General features: G+C 52.5%; 1 protein-coding gene across 6 annotated transcripts in view; it reads right to left on the reverse strand.

Moving 5' to 3' along the window:
- CCDC12 (coiled-coil domain containing 12) overlaps nucleotides 1-23,933 on the reverse strand; it is a 74,644-nt gene that overhangs the window by 38,297 nt on the left and 12,414 nt on the right. For all 6 annotated transcript variants that reach the window (XR_012323992.1, XR_012323991.1, XR_012323989.1 and 3 more), the window contains exon 2: nucleotides 3,661-3,728. Coding sequence is in view for 1 of the 6 variants with exons in the window: in XM_033864793.2 (XP_033720684.1) it covers nucleotides 3,661-3,728 (68 nt within the window). In the remaining 5 variants the exon portion in view is untranslated. The remainder of the gene's footprint in view (nucleotides 1-3,660; nucleotides 3,729-23,933) is intronic.

Here is a 23,933-nt window from a genome sequence, read left to right on the forward strand (position 1 = left end):
CCACGGCGGGAGAGGCCACAACAGTGAGAGGCCTGTGTATCGCAAAAAAAAAAAAAAAAAAAAAAAACCACCACCACCACCAACAACAAAAAAGATACAGTATGTGAAAAGGTTACAAAACAGAAGGATATTCACAGATACAGGCTAATAGGATTTACTAAATTTCCAACAATTGAAAAAATCTTTAAGTACTTTGAATATCAATTTAAATTTAAAAAGAGGCGTGGAGTAAAGGTTTATGGCAGCTAAGTTGAATCCCAAAGGGCCCACAAGATGAGAACTGAAGTGGCCACACTGGCTGTCGGGGCCCAGGTGGTGGCAGGGCCCAGAGCCTGCACAGTTCACTGCCCCCCACTCTCCTGGGGCCCAATCTATCCCTCAGACCACTCTGGGGGCCGTCCTGGGCTGCAGAATGCAGGCTGCAGGCTGCCCAAGGGAAACAGTCTCCACCGCACAGCTGTCGGCAGCCCTGATGCCCACCCCTAGAGCCCCAGCCAAGAGGACACATGGGACAAAGGCCACTGCACTGAGAGTGAAGGTGGTGCAACGGAACCAGGCCTGGCCTGCCCGGGAGCTCGCATGCAGAGGATGGGAAGGGCTCCGTTTCCCCATCTGTGACATGACAGCTGGATGAGCTCAGCTGTTCTCCACCCTGCCTGCACACCAGACAGGGATGGAGGAGGGGTCCCAGTGCCGGTGCCCTCCCTCTCAGCTGGGGAATCTTAGACGAGTCACTTCACTTGTGTGAACTGTGGTTTCCTCACTCATGGTGGATCACAACGTTCCCCCAGAACAGGTTTAATGAGAAGGACTTTCGAGGCACTGGAGATCACAACATACAAGACGAAGACTGTCTTCCATGTAGAAAGGCCCCAGCCGTGCTCCCACTCTCCCCCTACACGAAGGGAAGCACCTGGCCCGGTCACACATCGAGTCGGCTTCCCGCGACACCACATCCCTTATACCAGTTCTCTCTTGATTCACTCTTCCACATTCCTGCGCATAGTCCCGAGCAACAGGATCAGGAAAAACAGGGCGGCCGCAGGTCTCTGTGCTGCTGCCTCAGCACGAGTCACGGAGCCACAGTCCAGCCCCTCTATCCAGGGCCACGACATTCCGGCCTGGAGCGGGAGTGAGGTAACTCAGCAAGTGGGGGCAGGGGCCGCTCTGAGCATCACCGCGAGAGCTCAGCAATATCTGCCGAATCAAGCTGACGTCATGGGTCTGCAAGCACGTCCTGGTGCAAAGCCACCATCCTGGGGACCCAACCGGCAGATGCGAGAAGGCCTGGCATTTGTCAGCCTAAAGGGCTTGGGCACTGGGACAAGGCTGGGCCGGGCCTCAGCTGGGGTGGGACCTTTCTCCATATGGAGTTGGAGAACCGGTTTTCCATCCCCGAGGAAGGAAGGTTCGTGGCCTAGTTCCTTCTCCAGTACGTGACACTCACCCAGGGTGTCCCTGAATGGTGACAGCTCTGGCTGGGTGCAGACCTCAATCCTAAGCCAAGGGGAGGTGACGGCTGTGGGAGCTGAGGGTTTGGGGCTTGCTTGTTTAGGCACTTAAGACACGCTCCCCCGCTCCATGCCCAACAGAGTGTGCAACATCGGCCCTCTCCTCCCACCTGGTAGGGTGGCCACGACTGTTGGCCACAAACCCTACCCTAGACATACCTCCACGGCATACACTAGCCAACTTGCCATCAGGAGGAAGTGACTGAGGGCTTACAAAAAACAACAGCAACTGACATAAATGCCCCTTTTTGTGGCCAGGTTTCCAGGGCTGCCATATCACATCTTACCTAGGCGGCAAGGAGGGGGCTGTGTTAGAGATGAGTCATGGGCGCCCGTGCAATTAACCAAGAGGGAAGGTTGGCTGGGAGAGGGCAGATCCAGCCCAGAGGAGAAGCAGGGGTCCTTCTGGAGGTGGGAACTCGTCTTTCCTTCCCACAGAGCCTGGCCTACGCTAGTCGACCTTCGGGGGACCGACTCCCACTCAATGGGGATTTGGTTGTAGGGGAATACGGTAGGATTTATCCTGAAGAGAGTAATAAAAAAATGTTTAAAGGTATTCTGATCTGTAGATTCCATGTCATTCCAATCAAAACTCTAGCAAACTTTTTATTTATTTTTATTTTATTCTTTTTTGTATTAGTTTATTTTAAATAAGTAGGCAACAATACAAACACGTACACTTGAATGATGCCTACGTTCTGAAATTTTAAGAGGAACTGACATGAGACGGTCCATCCCTTCCACACTCCTTGAAATACCCATGCACAGGGCCACTAAGGAATGGGTTAGGATGAAGGGAAGGGCATCGTCTCCAGAAAGCCACCCCCCCTCCTCTCCTGGTTTCCACAACACATCATTGTCCTCCTCTGTCACTCTTCACTCTCAGTCACCTTCAGCAAGCTTTAAAAATAGATATTAACAAGCTGATTCTAAAACCTATAAGGAAAGCCAAAGGAACTAAAACAGCCACGATTCTAAATAGGTCTCCTTGGACAGATGGGTAGGAGCATGGGCAGAGAGGAAGGTGGGTGATTCTCCAGCATGGCTGGTGAGGGGTGAGGTCCTGGGGTGCCTGCCTCCAATCCTGCTGGATTCTCCCATTTCCTCAGCCACAACCCCTGGCCCCGCACTGTATCTGCTTAGACAACTGAATCTGCAAAATGACTCAAGGCTCCAGTCAGTAATCAAAACCCTAAGGACAAACCAGAAGAAAACCAAAGAGTCTCTGAGCAGTTACCACAGACCCACCCCCAAGCGCCCAAGTCTGCAGTCACTTGGCAAAAGAGCAATGACCTGGCCTTCATCTCTGTCACCAGAGAGGGCCGCGTGCTGTGCTGGGGGGGGCCAAGGTCCAACAAGACACCCCAGAGCCCAGTGCTAGGGTGACAAGGGTCCCTGCACCACCACTGAGCATCACCAGCCTCTTAGCACAGAGCTGTCGCCTTCTGTGATAACAAGGGAGATGGCAAGGACCCTGCAGGGCTGCTGTGAGGAAGGCGTGAACACACTTTGTAAAGTGTTAAGTCACACGTGCACAGACACACACGCGCCCCTGTGGACTTGAAAAAGCCCCATCTCGTCTGAGATCAGCTCCTGAATAAGAAGGCAGGGATGAGGGGCCTGCACCTGGGGAGGGTTCCAGTCACACTGGTGAAGGAAACAGCAGGCTGTGGCGTCAGGAAGGCCTGCTTCCGAGTGCTGGTCCAGCTTCGTCTGGGGAACACCCCTCCCCACCTGCTGCACCCCCTCAAAGCACAGCCCACTGAGATAAGCTTTCTCAGGGCATCAAGATCTACTCCCCGAAGTGAGCAGGCACCCAGGCTGCTGGCTCAGACAGAGCTTCACACACCAGGGAGAGTCTGGACCTGATTCTGCAGGTGCTGTAGAACCATGTCACCCAAAGTGTTTTCAGAGAAGAGTGAGGGGACATGAGGGTCTGGAATAAAAGGCTGGTGGCTAAGAGTCAGATAGCCAGTGGGGGAAAGGGTGCAGAGAAGGTTCCAACTGTAAGATTGTCCTGTCTGAACAAGGCAGCCATGGGGTGGAGAGGAAGCAACGGGGTAGAGACTGAACGCAGAGTTGGGAGGATGTGGAAGCCAACAGGTACTGGAGGAGAGCGCAGGGCAGAGAGCTGCGTGTGAGGCATTACCTGTGCTTCTCGCCTTCCTCCTCCCCTTCTCTGAGCTGCTTGGTCTTTGGCTCCCCATCTTCCTTGTCCTGCAAAGGAAGGGAGAAAACGAGCTGCTCAAATTAACACTCCTTCCAGGAGCTAGACAGCCTGGCCAGGACCAGCTTGGCATTCCAGCCTCCAAGTGGGGCACATGCCTGCTGCAACCGACGGGGCACAATGCTGGAGCCACAATTCCCACCCCTCAACTCCCTCAGCAGAATTTAAAACCCATGACCCTGGGCTTCCCCAGTGGCACAGTGGTTGAGAATCTGCCTGCCAATGCAGGGGACACGGGTTCAAGCCCTGGTCCGGGAAGATCCCACATGCTGCGGAGCAACTAAGCCTGTGCACCACAACTACTGAGCCCACGAACCACAACTGCTGAAGCCCCCGCGCCACAACTACTGAGCCCACGCGCCTAGAGCCTGTGCTCTGCAACAAAAGAAGCCACCGCAATGTGAAGCCCGCGCACCGCAACGAAGAGTAGCACCCACTTGCTGCAACTAGAGAAAGCCCAGGCACAGCAACAAGGACCCAATGCAGCCAAAAATAAATAAATAAATTAACAAAACAAAACCAAACCATGATCCCAGCCCAGGCCCAGACCAGGGTGGCCCTCAGAGAACACTAGCAGGAAGAGCTGGAAGGTCTTAGGTGGTGAGAGATGATGCTGGTCAGTGCCGCCGAGGGCCCACGCTGGCAGGCCACCAGCCACCCTCATGTGTCGGGAGAGTCACCAGCAAGCAGAGCAGCACAAAAGCTCAGGTCTCCTGACCGCCACCCCCTGCCTTCCAGGCCAGAGGCCTCTCCAGAAACACCTATTTGGTTCCCTTTAGGAGCAGCATAACTCGAATTAGGACCAGGCTTGTAACAGGTTCACTCCTGCAATGCATTCAGGGGGACGGAGGGAAGGGGAATTAGTTTGAAGTTTCCATGGGAAAAATTTCTAAATGTAGTTATCTTCCTCTTCCCCCTTCCCCACCTCTTTGTAAGTCTAGAGAAGCCATGTTCCTCTCAACCCTGACAGAGTGTGCTTGCTCTCAGGTGCGCCGAGGGCCCAGCAGAAGGACACCCCCATGCTGCTTCCACCTGCAGCAGGAAACACCTTCCTGGGCTTTCTTCCTTACCATGTGACCACTGCAGTTGGATCAGACCTGCCTGCAGACAAACGAACATGGAGGGCGTGCTCTCGCATGCGCCCACGCCCCCAGTGTCTGTCCTGAGAAAATCTGGGACAGAGCCCTGCCCGGGGTCTCCCTGCGTGCCAGGGCTGGCCCTCCAGAGGGGATCAATGTGCCCCTGATAACTGGCCATGACCTGCCTTTGACTTGCTGGAGCATGTTCCGAGGAGACACTTGGAAGCCCCTGCCATGGGGGACCTGCTGCAATGGAGAAAAGAACATATAAATTGTAAGTAAAATAGCTCCTTGTACCACCTCTCCTAGAGATTTGTTTCTGTCACTGACAACGGCCTCCCCGAGAGTGGCATTTGCATTATGAGTCACTTCCTGCCAGTGCTCATCGTGGAGACCCTGGAAACCACCAGACTGCGCCATTTGTTGGCCACACACCTATGGGCAAGGAGACCACCCAAACCAGGCTCGGAGTCCTGGACGAGAGAAAGGTTTCTGTGATGTGAATAGAGCAAGATGTTCCCCTGGCTCTCTCAACCCAGGGCGGCTCAGTCTCCTGGGGATGAGGCAGCAGGAACCACAACAGCTACATGAGTGAGGTCAACATGGGTCTGTGGGGTAGGTAGGGGGCTTCCTACCTTTCTACTAAGGGGTGGGCAGAATTTGGGTGTTACAGGATGGGGAGACAGGAACAGGAAGGGCACTCCCAGAGGGGAGCAAGCTTGAGCAAAGGCGGGGTGTGGTCTGAAGAACACACAGGTGGTTGGAGCAGCAGGCAGGGCGCAGGTGAATTCAGGTAAGGCTGTCAAGGGGTGGGGCCGATCACAGAGGGCTCTGGCCAGTGTTCCAGGGCAACGGGAGCAGAGCTGCTGGAGGAAGGACCAGAGGCCTTTCCCAAGAGCCTGCTGACGGGCTGGGCAGGGAGGCCCTGGGGCAGAAGCATTTGTTTGGTGATGACCAAAGAGGTAAGGGGAGCAGGCGTACAAACTCTCAACTGAGAAACATGTTAAGGCTCCCCACATGGCTCCCAGGCTGCATGCACCCCTCCCTGACAAATGCTAGTGATTATGGGAAGCCAGAAGCCAGGACATAGGAACTAAAAGCTCCTTCCTAATTGCCAGCCAGTGGACTCCCTGATGGCCAGAGGTCCTGCAGCAGGGGAAGAAGGTGGCAGACACCTCCCCTTGGTGAGAAAGGACAGAGGTGGAAGAGCAGCAAAGGCTCAGCTTTCCCCCGAAGTGGGCTGATGGGCAAGCCCACAGGAAGGCTTCTTTCCATGAGGGCCCTGTTAACCTGGGCCAGCTGGAGGCAGAGGTTGGGGACTGTGGAAACAGCCTTTGGGAGCAACTCCTTTGCAAACACCATGCACGTTCACAGCCCCTGAGCAAGGGCAAACTCAGCAGCGCAGCTGCCACCACCCTCCTGGGGTCCCGGAGACACTCAAGTGTCTCGGCAAAGGCCAAGTTATTCATTAATGAGAAAACACCCAATGATCTAAATGACATTTTAAAAACATGCCCCGCAGTCTGGTGGGCCGTGCAGACTGCTGAGGTTAAGGAAGACCCCAGCCTGGGAGGTTGTGCAAGAGCAGGGGCTCTAGAATGGTACCCATATGTGCGTGGAGCCGGAGCCGGTGAACAAATGAACAGGCCACATAAGTGCAGGGACGAGGCGCGCTCCAGTCAGCCCACTCAAAGGCAACTCAGGTAGCACGGTGAGCATCTCTGAGCAGGGAAATGGCTTTGGGGCAACCCTGGCCTAGGTCACAAGGCAGGACTTGCACTGCTTGGGACAGTGGTAGGAGGCACTGACCAGTTTCACGGCCCACCCAGCCTGAGAGACTCGAAGGCCCTCAGAACTGGAGGGCTCACAGGACGACCGCCTTCCGAGTCCTCAAATCAACCCATGGGGGAAGCTGGCAAATGACCGCCACGGAAAGGAAAGATTGTCCCAAGGTCACAGCATCTGTCAGTGGTAGCTGGGGTTCTGGATCAAGGTCCTCCTGAACTCTTGCATTTTTGCCAAGGAGACAGGAGAGGCACTTAGTTTCTAAAACCAGCTCTGAACCCAGTCACCTCTCCCATGCTCCCCTCACAGTTCAGATTTGGCCACGTGCATTCAGACCAGTCACAGCCAGCCTGGGCCTAGGTCTAAGCCCTGGAGGACACCCATGGGAGTGCAGGCAGGGCCCGAGGTACACAGCATCCCAGGGAATCTAGAGACATCTCACCCACCCCCAGACCCTTAAATGTAACTCGCTGCCTAGCCCCGCCTACACACACCCTTCCCCAATCTCCCGCCTTTCTCCCTCCTTCCAACCTCATGTTCTGTCCCACCCTGATAGGTCCCCACCACAGCCAAGCCCACAGCTATTCCCCCCACCCTTGCCTGCCGCCAGCTACCCGCTACACTCTGGAGAACACAGCAGCCTGCTGCACCCTCCTCCTCTTTCTAATCCATCTCCCCTACATCTCTCTCCACCTTATCCATCCACATGGACGGAGGGTGTCCTCTGCTCAAAGCTCTCATTGGTCCCCATACCCTGAGGAACAGCATTCTCCTCAAGGTGCAGCCTCCCAAGGCCTCAGCACTCTCCCTGTAGCCCATCCATACTGGCCTTGTCCAGAATACCCTGACACCGGACCCTCTGTCCCACATCCTGATCTGTCCGTTCTGACTACCCCGAACAAAGCCCACCCTCTGGCCAGTTCTGGACTCCAGCTCAAAGGCTACCTCCTCAAGGCAGCCTTCTGAGGTTCCCAGGCAACAGGCTCTGTCACTCCTCTGGGACCAAGACACAAGCCTGTTGTCATTCCTACTCATCATCAGGCCTCTGTGTCCCTTCCAAGTCCCTCTCAGTGTGGAGACGTCTCCTAGAGCTCTTGTAGGCGTAGCCATGAGCCTGGACTACATCACCTTCATTAACTCTGTGCTAACTTAACTACCACTCTCTCCACCAACTCCAGAAGAGCCAAATTCTTAGAACACTGGTGGCTGGAGAGCAGGAAAGCCAAGGCCTGGACTGGGGTCCTCCCCACAGCCCGCCTGCCTGTTACTGGAGGTACCCCACATTTCTGACCCCGGCCCAGGTTTCCACACCTAGGCCCTGCCCCTGCTCTCACCTCCCTCAGAGCCCACAGGAGGAAGGGGCCTCTGAGGCAGGACTTCAGGGCCTCTCAAAAACAGCTCTGCCCCAAACAGAGCCTGACCGACCTGTTTCATAAAATTAGCGTTGTGCAAGATTGGTGTTATTTCTTCTTTAAATATATGACAAGACCTCATCTTGGCCTGAAGTTTTCTTTGTGAGGTTTTAGGTATGGGGCTCATTAGATTTTCTATTTCCTCCTGAGTCAGTCTTATTATATCGTGTCTTTCAAGGAATATCCATTCATACTGAATTTACTGGCATAAAGTCGCTTATAATATTCCCTTATTATCCTTTTTTTAAAATTTTATTTATTTATTTTTGGCTGCATTGGATCTTCGTTGCTGTGCGCAGGCTTTCCCTAGCTGCAGTGAGCAGGGGCTACTATTCGTTACAGTGCGCGGACTTCTCATTGTGGTGGCTTCTCTTGTTGCAGAGCACGGGCTCTAGGCACACAGGCTCAGTAGTTGTGACACATGGGCTCAGCAGTTGTGGCTCGTGGGCTCTAGAGCCCAGGTTCAGTAGTTGTGGCACACGGGCTTAGCTGCTCCACAGCATGTGGGATCTTCCCGGACCAGGGCTCGAACCTGTGTCCCCTCCATTGGCAGGTGGATTCTTAACCACTGCACCACCAGGGAAGCCCCCCTTATTATCCTTTTAATGTCTGTAGGATCTGTGGTGATATCCACTGATATTGATAATTTGTGTGTTTTCTCTTTCCTTATTAGACCAGCTGAAGGTTTATCAATTTTGGGACATGTCCAGACTTGGTGTTTTTTTTCGTTTTTGTTTTTTTAATTTTTTGGCCACGCCAGGCGGCATGCAGGATCTTAGTTCCCCGACCAGGGATCAAATCCATGCCCCCAGCAGTGGAAGTACGGAGTCTTAACCACTGGAAGTCCCAAGACTTGGTGTTTTAACTCCGTGTTTGCTCCTCAGTCCCCTCTCAGAAGGAGCCCTCACTAGCTGAATGCACCTGCCTCTGGATGGTATACAAAATGGGGGGCGGGGAGATCAATCCATACTTGCTGCCTGAATGTAGGGCGACTACCGGAAGTAGCTCAATTAACCACCAGAAATGTAGAAAAGCAGGGGGAGAAGGGAGGCTGCTGCATCTCCTCCTGCTGACCTCCCCACCCAGGCAAAGACAAGGGTCCCTCTTCCCTTGTACCCCTGGACCCCTTTGTGTGCTGGGTCTGCCTTAGACACAAGGATAAAGGAAACAAGAACCCTGCCCACAAGGAGCTCAAGGAGCAGGTTTAGACAATGGTAACTGTGCCAAGAGTGAGGAGGAAAGCTTCATTCAGTTTTGTATACTTGGAGAATCGCCAAGGAACAGGTGTTGTCAGGGAAGGAGGTTACCCTTCAACTCAACTCTAAATGTCAAATGGGGACTTGCCAAGTGGCTAAAGAAGGCAGAACATTCCTGGGAATGGTACTTGCCTGGCAGACATGAGAGCAGAGCAAGGGCACTGATAAGACCTGTAGGGCAGACCCAGGTGGCTGGCCCACCCAAGACTGCGGGGGTCAGGAGTAGAGGGGGGCTGACAGGGTCTTCCTCCAGTGCTCTGGGTGGGCGGAGGCTGATGCTTGGAAAGGCACTTTGGCAGCCTGGAGAGGGAGTGGTGGGAGGGGACGGAGACTAGAAACCAGGTGAGATGCTCCACTCCCAGCCTGGACCTATCCCTACCTGTTCTTTGTGCGTGTGCGCTGGGGAGGGTGGTTAAGAGTAACTGAGGGCCAGGTGGGTGCCATCAGGGGCAGATGTGCCGAGGCAGGGGCGCTTGCTTTGAGGGGACAAGGAATAAGCCCCTCCCTCATCCGAAGAGGAGCTGCTGCCTGGGGCTCTCCCTTCCAGAAGAAAAAGAGGCAGGAAAGGGTTAACAGACACTTCAACTTCTGGTCTAGGTTCCTCCCACCATGAGACCATTACTGAAGCAGCTGGAGAGCCAACAGAAACTCACAGGTACAGAAACACTTTCCAGTGCCCAGGCAAACATGCCTCATTAGCTCTGAGTATGCCTGGGGTACTGTCCATGGAAACAGCCCTTCTGTTCAACAATCAAGAGAACAGGCTCCAAACCCTAGTTCCCTAAGAAGAGGTGAAACTGGCCCCAGTTTGAGCCTTTCCAGTTCCAACTTGGCCCAGGGTGGGGAAAAGTCAAAGAGACATGGGCACAGATGCCAGGAAGTGGGGAGCAGGAAGGCACTAACAATGCTGAGGGCAAACCTGGCAGGTTTCACAGTATCACCCTGCTGCCCATCCTCAGAGCCAGGGCAGCCCCACATGGGGCAAAGGGACTTCCTGTCGGGTGCAGCTGCAGCCGGAGCTGTGCTCCAAGGGCACTTAGCAGGCAGGGCAGTCACCCAGAGTCTGACTCACCCTGAAGATGCAATGATAAGCCCTGGGCCGAACACCACCACGCCTGGGCACAGAAACTGCATGGCTCTCTACTGCCCAGAGACCAGGGAAGGCGGTGGGGAGGGGAGGTTCCAACAGGCAGCTTGGGCGGCAGGGCCCCTGACTCTGGGCCCTGGCACTCAGTTTGCTGCTGGGATGGCCTGGCCGGTGTGCCCACTGCTCAGTAGGCAGAGAGATCCTTGAAGGCAGATGCTTGTCTTAGCCACCTGTACCCGTGGGCCTGACACCGCCTACAGCAGGCACAGCACAGTGGTTGAGCTCATGGGCTCTGGGTGGGAATGTGTCTGGCAAGCCCGGCTCAATTTCACCTTGCTGTGTGACCTTGGGCAAGCCATTCAATCTGTCTGGCCTGGGTTTCCCCATGTATGAAAACCAGGACTATCATACCAACATCATGGCAATATTACAAGAAAGAAATGACCAGGGAGGAAGGAGGAAGGTCTGTGGCTTGGGTAACAGGACAGCAGACCCTGAGGGGCAGGGAGAATTGGGCCAGGGCAAGAAGGGAAGGGCCGCAGAGAAACCATGAGGCCACAGGCCCAGACTGCTGGCAGCTGCAGAGGTCACGGTAAGTTTTCACTTTGTTTTCACCAGGCTTTCTCTGCAATCCCGAGATGGGCAGTATGATAACATCTGCTCCACGAAGACGACGTCAGAAGACATGTCAGACAATCTGTACAGGGGGAACAGGTCTTCTGATTCCCCGTTCAGTGCTTCACCAAGGATCAGAGAGTTCAGAAGGGGAGGGTGGGCCCAGAGCTGAGAGCCACTGCTCTCCTGTGGGTGTGGACATTCCCTAAAGGCTTGTGAGCGGAGAGAACAAAGCGAACAAAGCTCCCAGGGAGTTGAGGGCTGGGAGAACAGAAAGGGAGCGGGAGATAAGGACTGCAGATAAGAGCCGGAACTAGGTCAGTGGCGATGGGATAGAACAAGGGGGTGCCTGAATGCTGCAAGGGGACAGGAAGAAGTCAGGGACGACTGAGGTCCTGACCCTGACTCACTGGGAGAATGAAGGCGCCTTTAACAAAAAAGGTGGCAGTGCTTAGGCGACAAAGAGAAAGGGTGCGGCAGCTTTCAGGATGACCAAGGTTGAGGCCTAATGCCTGGAGTCTGGCGATGGCCGGTGCAGACAATGGCTGAGGCTCCAGTGCCTGTCAAGGTGTCCTCAGCAGCAGAAAATGGGCCCACTCCTCAGGAGAGGCAGGGCCGGCCCCACCACTGATACCCCATCCCGAGGCCCAGGCAACGGCATGCATGGCCTTGCCCCAGATGACTGCTGACGTCCTGCGTGTGGCAGACTAGTGTGGGGAGGTGGCCCCAAGCCAAGTCGGGTCCTATTCTTGCCACAAGTGCAACTGGGGAACCAGTCGTGCTCAAAGAGGGTGGCAGATAACCCCTCCAGCAGACTATTAGTCAACAAATATTGACTGGCTCCCTCCTGCTAGGTACTCCACACTGGCCGAGGAGAAAAAAAGAACAAGCAGGCACCTAGTGTTCACAGACCAGGGTGGGGACTCAGCCTGGGTCCATGCACAGGATTCCAGAGGTCCATGATCAGACACACACACAGGCCAGGTGTGCAAAGGCTCATTTTTCTGGAGTAAGAATCCACAGCTCTTCAGATTCTCAAGGGGGTGACGACCCAGAGGAGGAAAGGGAAGGTGACAACAGCATGGTGGGGAAGGAAGTTCTTTGGGTGGCACTTGAGGTATCTGGGGAGGCTCTCCAAAGGAAGTACAGTACCACCTGTCTTGCATTTTATTATTTTTATCTTTTTAAATTAATTAATTTATTTTTGGCTGCGTTGGGTCTTCGTTGCTGCATGCAGGCTTTCTCTAGCTGCGGCAAGCAGGGGCTACTCTTCATTGCAGTGCGGGGGCTTCTCATTGCGGTGGCTTCTCTTGTTGCGGAGCATGGGCTCTAGGTGCGCAGGCTTCAGTAGCTGTGGCACATGGGCTTCAGCAGTTGTGGCTCACGGGCTCTAGAGCACAGGCTCAGTAGTTGTGGCGCACGGGCTTAGTTGCTCCGCGGCATGTGGGATCTTCCCCGACCAGGGCCTGAAGCCGTGTCCCCTGTATTGGCAGGTGGATTCTTAACCACTGTGCCACCAGGGAAGCCCTCTGTCTTCATTTTAAAGGCTGAGTGGAAAGAGGGGCTGGGGGATGGGCAGCAGAGGGAACAACTATCACTGTGAGTGTGCACAGGGTTGCTAGGGCCCTTCCACTGCTCCCACATCCTCTGCAGGAAAGCCTTTGGAAGGTCACACTGAGGGCAGAGCAAAGACCAGTCCCCTCCTTTCCTTCATACACAGTCAGCCTGGACCAGTTCCTTTGGGCAGCCAGGCAAGACTCCCAACTCCCGCCCAGACACCTGTAGGGCGCACTGTGGTTTGCAGGAAGCCAGGCAGCAGGACTGGACAGGCCGGAAAATCACTCTCCACTGCTTACCAACGGTGAGACTGTGGGCACCTGCGGGACCTCTCCAAGGCTCTTGTTCCCTCCCCTGTTAAAGTGGGGCTGGTGCTATGTCACAGGGTGTTTGAGGATTAAACAAGCTAACTTGGGGTCCACCATCTGGTACAGGACCCCCCATGACACCCATTATGGGAAACAACCTGCTGGCATCCTGGGGTGTTCCGAGTCCTGCCATCCATCAGCAGTGAGCCTAACTCTTGCTGCATCCTCCTGGGGAACCAGATGTTCCCTCTCCTTCCCCCGCCGCCACCTGCTTGCCTGACCCCTCAGTATCCTTTTCTGATAGTGCTTCTTTATTTTCTGCCAAGTTTCTGTAAATGACAAATTTTAATTTTTAAAATTGAGACTCAAATTAAGAACGACCTGTCTGACTCCTTCAGGGGCCCCAGGCTGGAAGAGCAGATACCACATCTGTGAGGCTTTCCTACAGAAACCTTGTTCTGCACCCACCACAAAACTCCACGGCAGCTGAAAGATGGTTGGTGGGTTACAGCACTTTCCCCTGGCTGTGCGGGCTGAAAGTTACACCCCGTTTTAGCAGAGGGCATTCTTCCCAGGCAGGCCCTCTAATGATAACTGTCCCAGACATTCGATTTTACCTGGAGTTGCCTACAAGAGATTTTGTTTATCACCTGTCTTCCTGCCTAGATTCAAGCTTCAAGAAGCCTGTCCATCACTGTTCCCCAGCACCTGGCACATGACAGCAGGGTAACAATAGCCAGTGAATGAATTGACAAGTCGGGGGTAGGCAGGATGCACATGCTAATTCCCCCGCTTACAGATGAGGTTCTCCTCCCCAAGTTGGTTGTCTGAGCCTCCAAACAGCGCTCGTGCCTCAGACATCACTGGGCTTGTGATGTCGGACCCTACACTCTTTCCGTCAGTTTGAGGAGACAGACAACTGGAAGCCCACTTCCCTGCCTCTACACACACAGTTCCTTTTACCAACACATCCGCTTGTTCACCGCTAAGCTGTCTGTTCTATCCTCCCCTCTGACAATTACCCGCGCCTCTGCTTCTTTCCCAGAGAATGAGGGCAAAAATCTCAACCGTGCCCACTCCCTAAGAGAGTGGTAAGAATCAAATCTGACTAGGTTCCATAAAATTAGAAGACTTCCCAATAAAAGGTGAGCTCTGGGGAGGGCTGGACCCAATTGTTATTCAACTCTGTTCTACTGTATTTCCTACAACAGCAGCTGTAACAGTATGCCAGGCAATTGATTATTCAATTAATTGAAATAACATTTAAATTAATCAGCATAAAAATTTAATAAGGTCAATACCGCTTTCTCCTTTCACAGATAAAACTGGAGGCCCAATGCTGTTACTATTAAGTAACCCACCCAGAGTCACACTGCTTGGGGTTGCCAGCGCCCAAAGGGTGGCATGGGCCCCATGCCTAAGTGGCTCCCCCACAAAGCCCAGCCCTCTGCTCTGATCCTACTCCCACCCACCTCAAATACACAGGTGGTCTCACTGGCATCCAATGGCACTCAGCATCACATTACAGGGCTGATATCTCTTCCCGGTGACATTTCAGAGAGACATGACCAAACCATCAGGAGCCCCACATACAGACATTTCTGGGCCAGGAACTCCAATCCCAGGAAAGCACCAAAGGAGACAAAAGAGCAATGTATGTAGAGGCAGTCACAGCTGTGTTTCTCATAACAGGCAGAAGTGGGGCCAGGAGGGAGATGTGACCTGCCGGACACAGTGAGGCAGGCCAGCTGCTTGCTGAAGTAGCAACCTGATGGGCATCACCGTGAGATAGAATAGGACTATGAGGGGTGTGGAGCCCACACACGTAACCATGAGTGAGACCACGGCAACACCTGACGCAGAATGGTCACAGACTTCACAGGCTCACACAGCAGGGCTGTGGGCAGTGCTTCTTCCGTTTCCTTTAATTCTGTTGTCAAAATGACTTAATAACAAAATGATTTAAAAACAAGAGTGACACGAGGAACCCAGCTGCCTGTGGCTCACTGCTTGACTGTACTCACACCATAAACAGACTCTCCTGACCTTCACCTGGCTCAACAGGAAAGCAGGAAACCATGGGTGGCCCTCAGGCCCAACACAGTCCAGTCAATCTTTAATGACCTTTCTCAAGCTTAAAAAAAAAAAAAGCAAAAACTAAAAACCCAGCATTGGTGGGGAAAGAAGAGGACAGACTGAGGCCTGCACACACCAGCGTCCCTGTGCGCCCAGGGACATGCCCCGCAGTCACACTACAGGCCGAGGGGCCTCCAATCAGGCCAAACATCTCCTGCTGAATAATCAGCGTGAAAATTTCCGTTAAGAACTTAACTGATGGCAAATGATGAGGTTACCTCCCCTCCCCTCCCCCTGCCCCACCATTTCCCTTTAGTGGAAGGAGGGGGAAAACGTCTCCCCTGCCATAAAGCAGAACTCACAACCACCAGGACTTCCTCACCATGCTAGACTCACAGCTGAAACAAGAGCAAGCGAATCCCAATGGCAAATGATAAGGTCCCTGAAGCTCCCCTGCCCTGGTATGGGACAGCCTCACATGGCACTGCGGGGGGAGCTGGCCTGGAGCCCCCTCCCTATCGCATCACAGGGGACAGCCAGAGTCACCAGGCACGGGGAATGGGGGGCCCAGACAATCAGCTGTGGGGAATGGAAGAGCCACCCGGAAGCTCAGGTCCTGAGGACACGCCGCTGGTGTCTGACCCTCTTCAGATCCACAGGGCTGAAGAGCACACAGGCCTCCCCCTTGCACCTGAACTCTGGCTGGTGGGCGGGATTCTGAGGCGGAGTCCCGAAGGGAGGTCCCAGGGAGCCTATCTCCTGTGTGTTCACCATCCCTGGATCCAGTGGAAGCAGCAAGCAAGGGTCTGAAAACCCCAGTGAATGGCCCCTGAAATGACACCCTTCCACACGCCCCACACACACCTAAGCACATGTGACTGTTCACACCGATGCTGGGTGCCCCCAAGTGGTTCCCCAACAGCCACCAACAGGACAACATCAGGGCTCCTGTTACCAACATCACGCGGCTGGCTTATTAAAAGCCTGTGATCGACTAACATGTGCAGCTCTTCTCCACGTGGACAGGTGTCAAAGCAACCCCAGTCCATGCCTGAACAACAGATTTTGGAAACTTAACTGTCTTAGTAGACTTCACACACAGTGAAGTTGATCTTGCTGACATGGCTGCTGCCTGCAGACGTTTAAATAAGCCCCTGAACTCCTCCCAAAGGGCAGGTCTGCTTTTCCTTCAGAAAAATCTCAGCCCAACCAACTCCCAAGTCCATGTGCCTGCCACATTGCTTCATTTCTTCATTCGAATGTTTACAGAGTGCCTCTGGGTCTTGTCATCTGGCAGACAGAAAGGTGACTAAGATGTGATTGCTGTCCTCAGGGACTTGAGGGGCAGGTGAACGGGGAAGCAGACAGGTGAACGGAGAGTCCCCACACAGCGAGGCCGTGAATTCCTGGGTGCTAGGGGAATGCAGAGTGACTAACAGCTGAGGGGAAGACAAAACCTCAGCTCACCTGGAGGAACACTCAAGGCAGAGCGGGCATGGCAGGGAGCGCCGGAGTTACTGGAAGGAGTGGGTGTACTGAGGCTGGGCCTTGTGTCCATGGAGAGGGCAGAGACCCCCAAGGTGCACCTGGAGGAGGGACCCAGCATAGGAAGGCCTGCCCCATGGGCTACAGACTTTATCCCATGAGCACTGAGAAGCCAGTGAAAGGACAGGCAAGGAGGTCGCAAAAATGTGCTGAGAGTGTTATTTATAAAGAACATTCAGAAAGGGCGAGAAAGTGCAGGGCTCACTGGTTGAGGCCACTGGAAAAACAAGCCACATATGGGTTCAAAAAGCCACCTCCTTACCCCAAGGATGGCAGATGGCAGCTGCCTCTGAGCCTGTCTGGAGGGATAGACTCTTCCAGCTGCACGGTACCATGCTGTGCTTGCAAAGCTGCCCACACTTCACTCAGGCACACAGGGCCTCTCGTCCCCACAACTACCCTGGGATCAGGCGTTATCATCCCGCCCAAACGACAAGGTTCGTAACAACTAAGGAACTTACTCAACGGTTCACAGCTAATAAAAGACAGGTCAGCATTTAAACTGAAGTTCCTGATTGCATCATGCTTCCAAAACTCAAATAAATAGCCTCAAAGCTTGGGTGTGCTTTCTGCACAGTAGCCAGAGAAGTGTGACCATGTCCATTACCAAGTGAGAAAAGTAACAAAACCATAAACTGTTAGGGCTGCAAAGACCTCAGATATCATCCGGTACAACATGAACTAGATCCAGTGGCCCAGGGAGGGTGTTAGAAATCAAACTGACCACATCAGAATCTTCCACTGTAAGACCCAGGAATCTGAATGTTTCAAGAGCCTGCCCACTCCCAGGTCATGATTCTACCACATGGCCCGATTGAGGAGCTTCTGAGTCAGACCACATCCCTCCTCTCAAAGAGGCTGACCCACGGGAGGAAGTGACCTGTATGATGCCACCCCAAGCTGCCTGAGTGCCTACTGTGGTCACCAGGGTGGGTGGGCTCTGGATCAGAGCAGGCAGGATGAGAAGAAACACAGAAATCTCTCATACAACACAGACGTCCTGAGCGCCACAAGAGACCCAAGTAAAGTACAGGACAAGAAGGGCAAGAGCTAGGGCTAAACTAGACCTCAGGTCTCTGGACTTCAATTTGACTGGTATGTTGTCTATTTTACCATGTTGCCTGGAGCCATGGAGGAAGGTGACTGGAACTTCAATTCCCAAGTCATTCTATGGGCTGCCCAATGCCCACGCCCCTCCCTTACTTGGGAAGGCTCCACGTGGAGCCTCCAGGGAAGAAGAGCCAGCTGCAGCCTATAAAGTGCCCCCCACTCACTGTCCCAGCTGTGGGGAGGCGCCAGCAGCACAGACTTCTCTCTGGCGGCATCAGTAGCAAGCAAGCTGCAGTGTCTAGTACTTGAGAGCAAGCCATTTTCCTGTGAAATGCTGGGCTTCTTTCTGACTGCGAACCTCCAAGGTAGGCTCTGCTCTCTCTTTTTTCAAAAATGAACAAACAAACCAGTCAGAGTAGATTTCTGTTGCTTGCAACTAAGTACCCTAGCTTCATGTGACCACTTACAGCAATAGCCTAACAATAATTATGGGCATCACTTTAAGCATTCCAAGTTTCTTAAATTCCCTGACTCATCTGATCCACAGGGAGACCCTGGATGCAAGCAAGGCAAAGGTTCTGATGCCTAGCTTGCAAATGGAGAAGCTGGGCTCAGGATGTAAAGTGTTCTGTGGACTGGGTCCCAGCATTCCCCCAAGTCCAACACAAAGGCCAATGGGTGATGCAGGCAAGCCAAGGTGCTCACCTGGCCTGGGGTTCCTCTCACCGTCCTTCCATCCCAAGCTGGAGCTGAGCTTGAAATGTGCAGGGTCCCAACACTGGCACCCCAGTTCAAAAAGCAAATTCTTTACAAGTCAATTCCCAGGCAAGTCAGAGGTTTACAGAGCAACAAAGTGCGCTGAAGCTCCTAGGAGACTAGAAGCTATTTTAACCTCTGATCAGCTGCTTCTCAGAGTGTCACAGTCTGAGAAGTAAAGGTAAGACAGCTGTGTCCTCGCTGGTGTGATCTCCAAGTGATAAAAATCCTAATTAAACCAAATTTAAACTACAAGCCAGAATTGGCACATTTATTTGTTGCGGAAAATATCGCTTAAACAAGGTCTTTCGGTCTTCACCTACACATATTTCCTCTGGAAGCAAAGCCTTTTTTTCTTTTTAACCACGTGCTGGGCTAAAAGGTTGAGAAGGCAGAAGCACACAAGGAAGCTGTGCTGTGGGACTACGCTGAGTTCTTGAGCTTCTCAGAGCTGCACTCTCCAAAACTGCAGAGGGGCGTTAAATGAGGGAGCGTATGTGATGTGTGCAGCTCTGTGCTATGGCCGCACCGAGAAGTCCTCGATCAGTAGGCGCCAACACGGTGATGACTGACGGTGGGGCCGGATGCTCTCACCTGCACCGTCCGTGTGAGGCCCCGAAATTCTACCGCCCAAGTGAGGCCTGCTCCCCCCACCCCATCCCTGAAAGGGGTCATATGACAGATCCCCACACGCATGCCTCTCCCCTCCCCTCACTTCATCTAGAGGAGGACTGATCCCTTGCCCTTGAGCTGACCTCACTTTAGAAGGGCAGATCCATCCCGTGTGCAGAGGACATGAGTCCAGGTCAGGAAAGCTAGTCACAGTGGGAGGGTGAACTGAGGCAGGAGCTTCTCCTCAAAGTCAGACACCTCCACACGTGCCAGTTGTGCTCCAGCCCCTCACCTTCTCCCAGGCCTCCAGACTGCCTTCCACTCAATCCCTCCTCAAGTGTTTTCTCAGCACCTCTGCTGGGTCAGTTATGCTGCCTGGGGCACAAAGCCAACCAATAAGACACAGCGGGGAAAGCAATTCACACTGGGCTCAGGACTCCCTCCTCCACGCAGCCCACACCCTGCTGCAAGCCCTCCCTCCAGGAGGCTCACAGCTCTCTCAGACACCCCTCCCGTCCCTCCGCAATGCACAGCAGTACGCAGTATTATAACTGGTGTGCGCGGGTCTGTCACCCCACTGGGCCCAGCCTCACTGATATCGGTCCCCAAGCTCTTCACAAGCCCAGCACACAGCCGGCGCTCCTCAGTAAGAGGAAGGACAGCGGTTGCAAAGAAGGGCTTGGAAACTTACGCCTCGCCCCAAAGAGCCCAGGCCTCAAGCCCCACTCTCTAAGGAGTCATGGACTCCTGGACCCGGGGCAGGAAAGTCCTGCTCTCACCAAAGGACTGCCTCTCCCAGCTATCAAACACACAGGTGCTTCTTCTTTAGGATTCAAACTGCCCTGCCAGAACTGGAGTGTGGCCCTGCCCTGAACACAGGGTGTGGGGGGGAGAGGGAGTGCCATCCTTGAAAGGACAAATGTTTTCTGCTCCAGCCATTCACATTTTCTCTAGACAGAGCAGCTCTTGAGAGCCCTGAATCAAAACAGCCCTGGAGTGTGGATTTTACTGGCCACGGGGCCTCATTACCACAGCAACTGTTTTTCCTCTTGGAATTCTTTCAAGAGTACAAGCTGTTGCTTCCCTCAAAAACAAAACCGGGGAGAAGCCAGGGCACCGAGGAGTAAGGGAAGGCCCTGAAAGAAGGAGGGCCAGACGTGACCAAGCCACAGCAAGCTCTGCCTTGGGGTCTCCCAGATCTCTGCAATGGCTTAGCAACTAGAAATGGCGAGTCCCTCCCAGCTGTTTAGGGTTGTATGTGTTGGGGGGTGGAGAGGAGACAGTGTTGAGGGTGTGGGGTATGGTTCATGTGTGTGTTTTGGGGAGTTATAGGATGTGTAGAGGTGTGGGATGGAGGTACTGAGGGTTGAGAATGCAGTGGGAGTGGGTGTAGTCTGGCGGGTTGCTGTGTGGGGTACGTGGGGAGGGGCTGGGGAAGTGTGAGGAGATGTGGGATACGATGATGTAAGGGAGTGAGCGGGGGTTGGAGGATGTGTGTGTGTGGGTGCTTCCCTGGTGGCACCGTGGTTAAGAATCCGCCTGCCGATGCAGGGGACACGGGTTCGAGCCCTGGTCCTGGAAGATCCCACGTGCCGCGGAGCAACTAAGCCCATGAGCCACAACTACTGAAGCCCGCAAGCCTAGAGCCCATGCTCTGCAACAAGAGAAGCCACCACAATGAGAAGCCTGCACACCACAACGAAGAGTAGCCCCCGCTCACCACAACTAGAGAAAGACAGCGCAGAGCAATTAAGACCCAATGCAGCCAAAAACAAATAAGTTAAAAAAAAAAAACGAACACGGGGGAAAGTTGGGGAGGGATAAATGGGGAGATTGGGATTGACAAATACACGTTAATATATATAAAATAGGTAACTAAGAAGAACCTACTGTATAGCACAGGGAACTCTACTCAATACTCTGTAATGCCCTACCTGGGAAAAGAATCTAAAAAAGAGTGGACACATGTATATGTATAACTGATCAGTTATATGTATAACTGATTCACTTTGCTGTACACCTGAAACTAACACATCATTGTAAATCAATTATACTCCAATAAAAATTTTAAAAATAATAACAAAGAACACAAACTGCATTTCAATTCTGTATTACAATACTTAGTACTATGGAGCAACCACATCCCGGTCCAAGTGTTAGCAGGAGTGAATTTAAAACATACAGCCCGAGTTTGAAACAGCTGACCTAGAAGCAACTGTTCGAGGCAACTCATATTTCTAGTCAGAACACCCCAGTCAGTTGGTCCAGAACATGGAGAGAGTGGATGGCAAGTCCAAGCAGCTTTGGGGAGCCAGGCTCAGCAGGTCCCTGCCCTCTGTGTGAGTCCGTGGTCTGGTGCACAAAGCCAAGGGGCTCAGAGTCATGGGACAAAGAACACCCAGGACAACTGCAATGGCATGAAATATCTAAATGCTTTGTTAAAATAAGTTTGAGTTGTCCCTGCCCCAAGGAGCTGCCTGTCTACTGAGGGGCTGGCATGAACTGGGACTCAGTAACATTCAAAACAAAAAAAAATTAGTTACTACTATTATTATTATAGTAACTACAACTATTATCAAGATGTGGGAGGTTAGCAGTACGGCTTATCAAGGACACTGCATGCCAACCATTCACAAGGAAACAGTCTTCTTTCTAAAAAAACAAATGCCAAATAATAAGTAGTGCTGAGTCACTGATACCCATATGGGGGAAAAATCTTGACCTCTATCTCACACCATGTAAAAATAAATAAATTCCAGATGGACTGGCAATCTAAAGGTGAAAGGTAAAACAGTAAAACTTCTAGAATATAACATAAGAGAACATCATCATGACCCAGAGTATGCAACCATATTCTTAAATAGGCCATAGAAGGTATTAGGGGGAAAAATGGATAAACTGGCCTACATTAAATGAAGAACTTCTGTTCATCAAAGAATGCAATTAAAAGCAAGAAAAGTGAAGGCCCAGAGGCGGTAGAAGAGACAGTTGCAGCACCATATAGAACAAAGGACTCACCCAGGATTGGAATAAAGAACTCCTAAAAATCAAGAGGAAAAAGTATCAGGCAATCCAATAAAAGGCCTGAACAGGTACTTCATATAAACATATGAAAAGATACAGAACTCTATTAGTTAGGAAGAAAATGCAAATTTAAACCACAAAAGTGCTAGAGAGAACCCTCATATACACCACTGGTGGGAGTGTAAAATGGTACAGGCGTTTTGGAAAACTGTTAGGCAGTATCTACCCTATATATGCCCTATGACCTAGCAATTCTACTCACAGGCATACACCCAGCAGACACATGTACATAGATTCACCAAGACATGCACAAGATTGGGTACAGCAGCATAATCCATAATAGCCCCGCCCTGAAAATCTAGAGTGGAATGGATAAAATGCGGTGTATTCAAACAATGGGACACTGTACAGCAATAAGAATGAAGTAATGCCACACTCAGTAAAATAGCCCACACACATAATGATGAATGAAAGAAGCCAGATACAAGAGTATGTGCTGTATGATCCATTTACATAAGGTTCAAAAGTAAGAAAAGCCAAACTCTGGTGTTAAAAGTCCCAAGGGATTGATTACTCTGGAGATGTAAGCACCTGGGTGGGGGCAGGAGGGGGATTCTGGAATGCTGCCACGTTTCTTGATCTGAGTTACTGATTACATGGGTGTATTCACTTAGTGAAAATAACGGAGCTGATCTGTGTACTTTATGTATAATATACTTCAATTAAGAGTTGTTTTTTTAAAATTTTTAGTGCCATTTCATTGCTGTTAAAACAGAAAAACTGACATCCATTTAGAAACCAAAAATAAATCATTAAAACCTAAAGTGGGGGCTAATTCTGTCTAGATGACAGTAAGAAGTAAGTTCTCCAAAGAGAAGAATATCTCGGGGCCCCCAAGCACACCAAGAAGACAGCTACCTGGACACCAAGAGGGAAGCACACTCCCTCACACCCTCCTGACTCTAGGAGACAAGCGAATACAACTGAGGGATTCACCATCAAGGTCACACAAATTCTTTTGTTGCAAAAGCTAACAGAACGATTACACCCCAGCTTGAATTTCAAGATTCCTTTGCTTTCCAATTCCTGTCCCCCATCAGTGGGGCCTTGAGAACACCTGGTTACATCTTGTAATGCCACAGAAGTCACCCGAAAGGGAAACTGAGGCCTGAATAACTGCATCAGTGCAGTGAAGGAGCAAGAAAGAGGGATCTTGTCTTCTGGCTTCCTGTCCAGGGTCTCTTCTGCTACATGAGGCTGCCTCAGCCACCGCAGGTGAGCTAAACCATAAAGGAGCCAGACAGCTGTGCATCTACCTCGGGAAGCCCTACCCTCCCGGGAAACTTAGAAAGAGGTGCACCCTTTGCCCAGCTCAGTAGCTTCTCCCCACATTAGCAGAGCAAGCTGAGGGAAGGTCTCATTCTCTTCCCTGCAGCCCATGGCAAAGCCCCTCCCTGCACAGCTCCAAGGGGGAGGCTGCACCAGTTCCACCCCATCGGGAGGGCTCCAAGGGACTCAGCCATGAGGTGGTGGGCTCCTCTGTGCCCATCTCCAGGGGGGCAGTCCTGTGTGACGTTGTACAGCCCCTGACCCTCTCTGGGTCTCCACTGTCACATCTGTAAAGTAAAGGTAGAACAAGAGTACAGCAGAAAGAATAAACGCACATACACACTTCTCATTTCTCAACACCTTTCTGCACCCACCACCCCACTTCATCTTCATCCTGGAGGGCCGGGGTTACCGTGGCCGGCTGAAGAAGTGTAAGCTCAGGAACACGAGGAGATTTACCTATTGGTCTCAGAGTTAGCAGAGTAGCAGGCAAGGTGGCAAATGCAATCTGCCTAGGCAACCCTGGTGCAGGGAACCTCAGAGAAGCCACCAGCCTGACTCAGAGGCAGCACTCAGTTCAAATGGAGGCAGCCCTTGGGGCCTGCCCACCCACAGGGATGGGTAAGGGCAAAAGAGAAGGAAGCGGGCTTCCCTGGTGGCGCAGTGGTTGAGGGTCTGCCTGCCAATGCAGGGGACACGGGTTC

Source organism: Tursiops truncatus, chromosome 10, assembly GCF_011762595.2.
Source record: "Tursiops truncatus isolate mTurTru1 chromosome 10, mTurTru1.mat.Y, whole genome shotgun sequence".
Lineage (NCBI taxonomy): Eukaryota > Metazoa > Chordata > Mammalia > Artiodactyla > Delphinidae > Tursiops > Tursiops truncatus.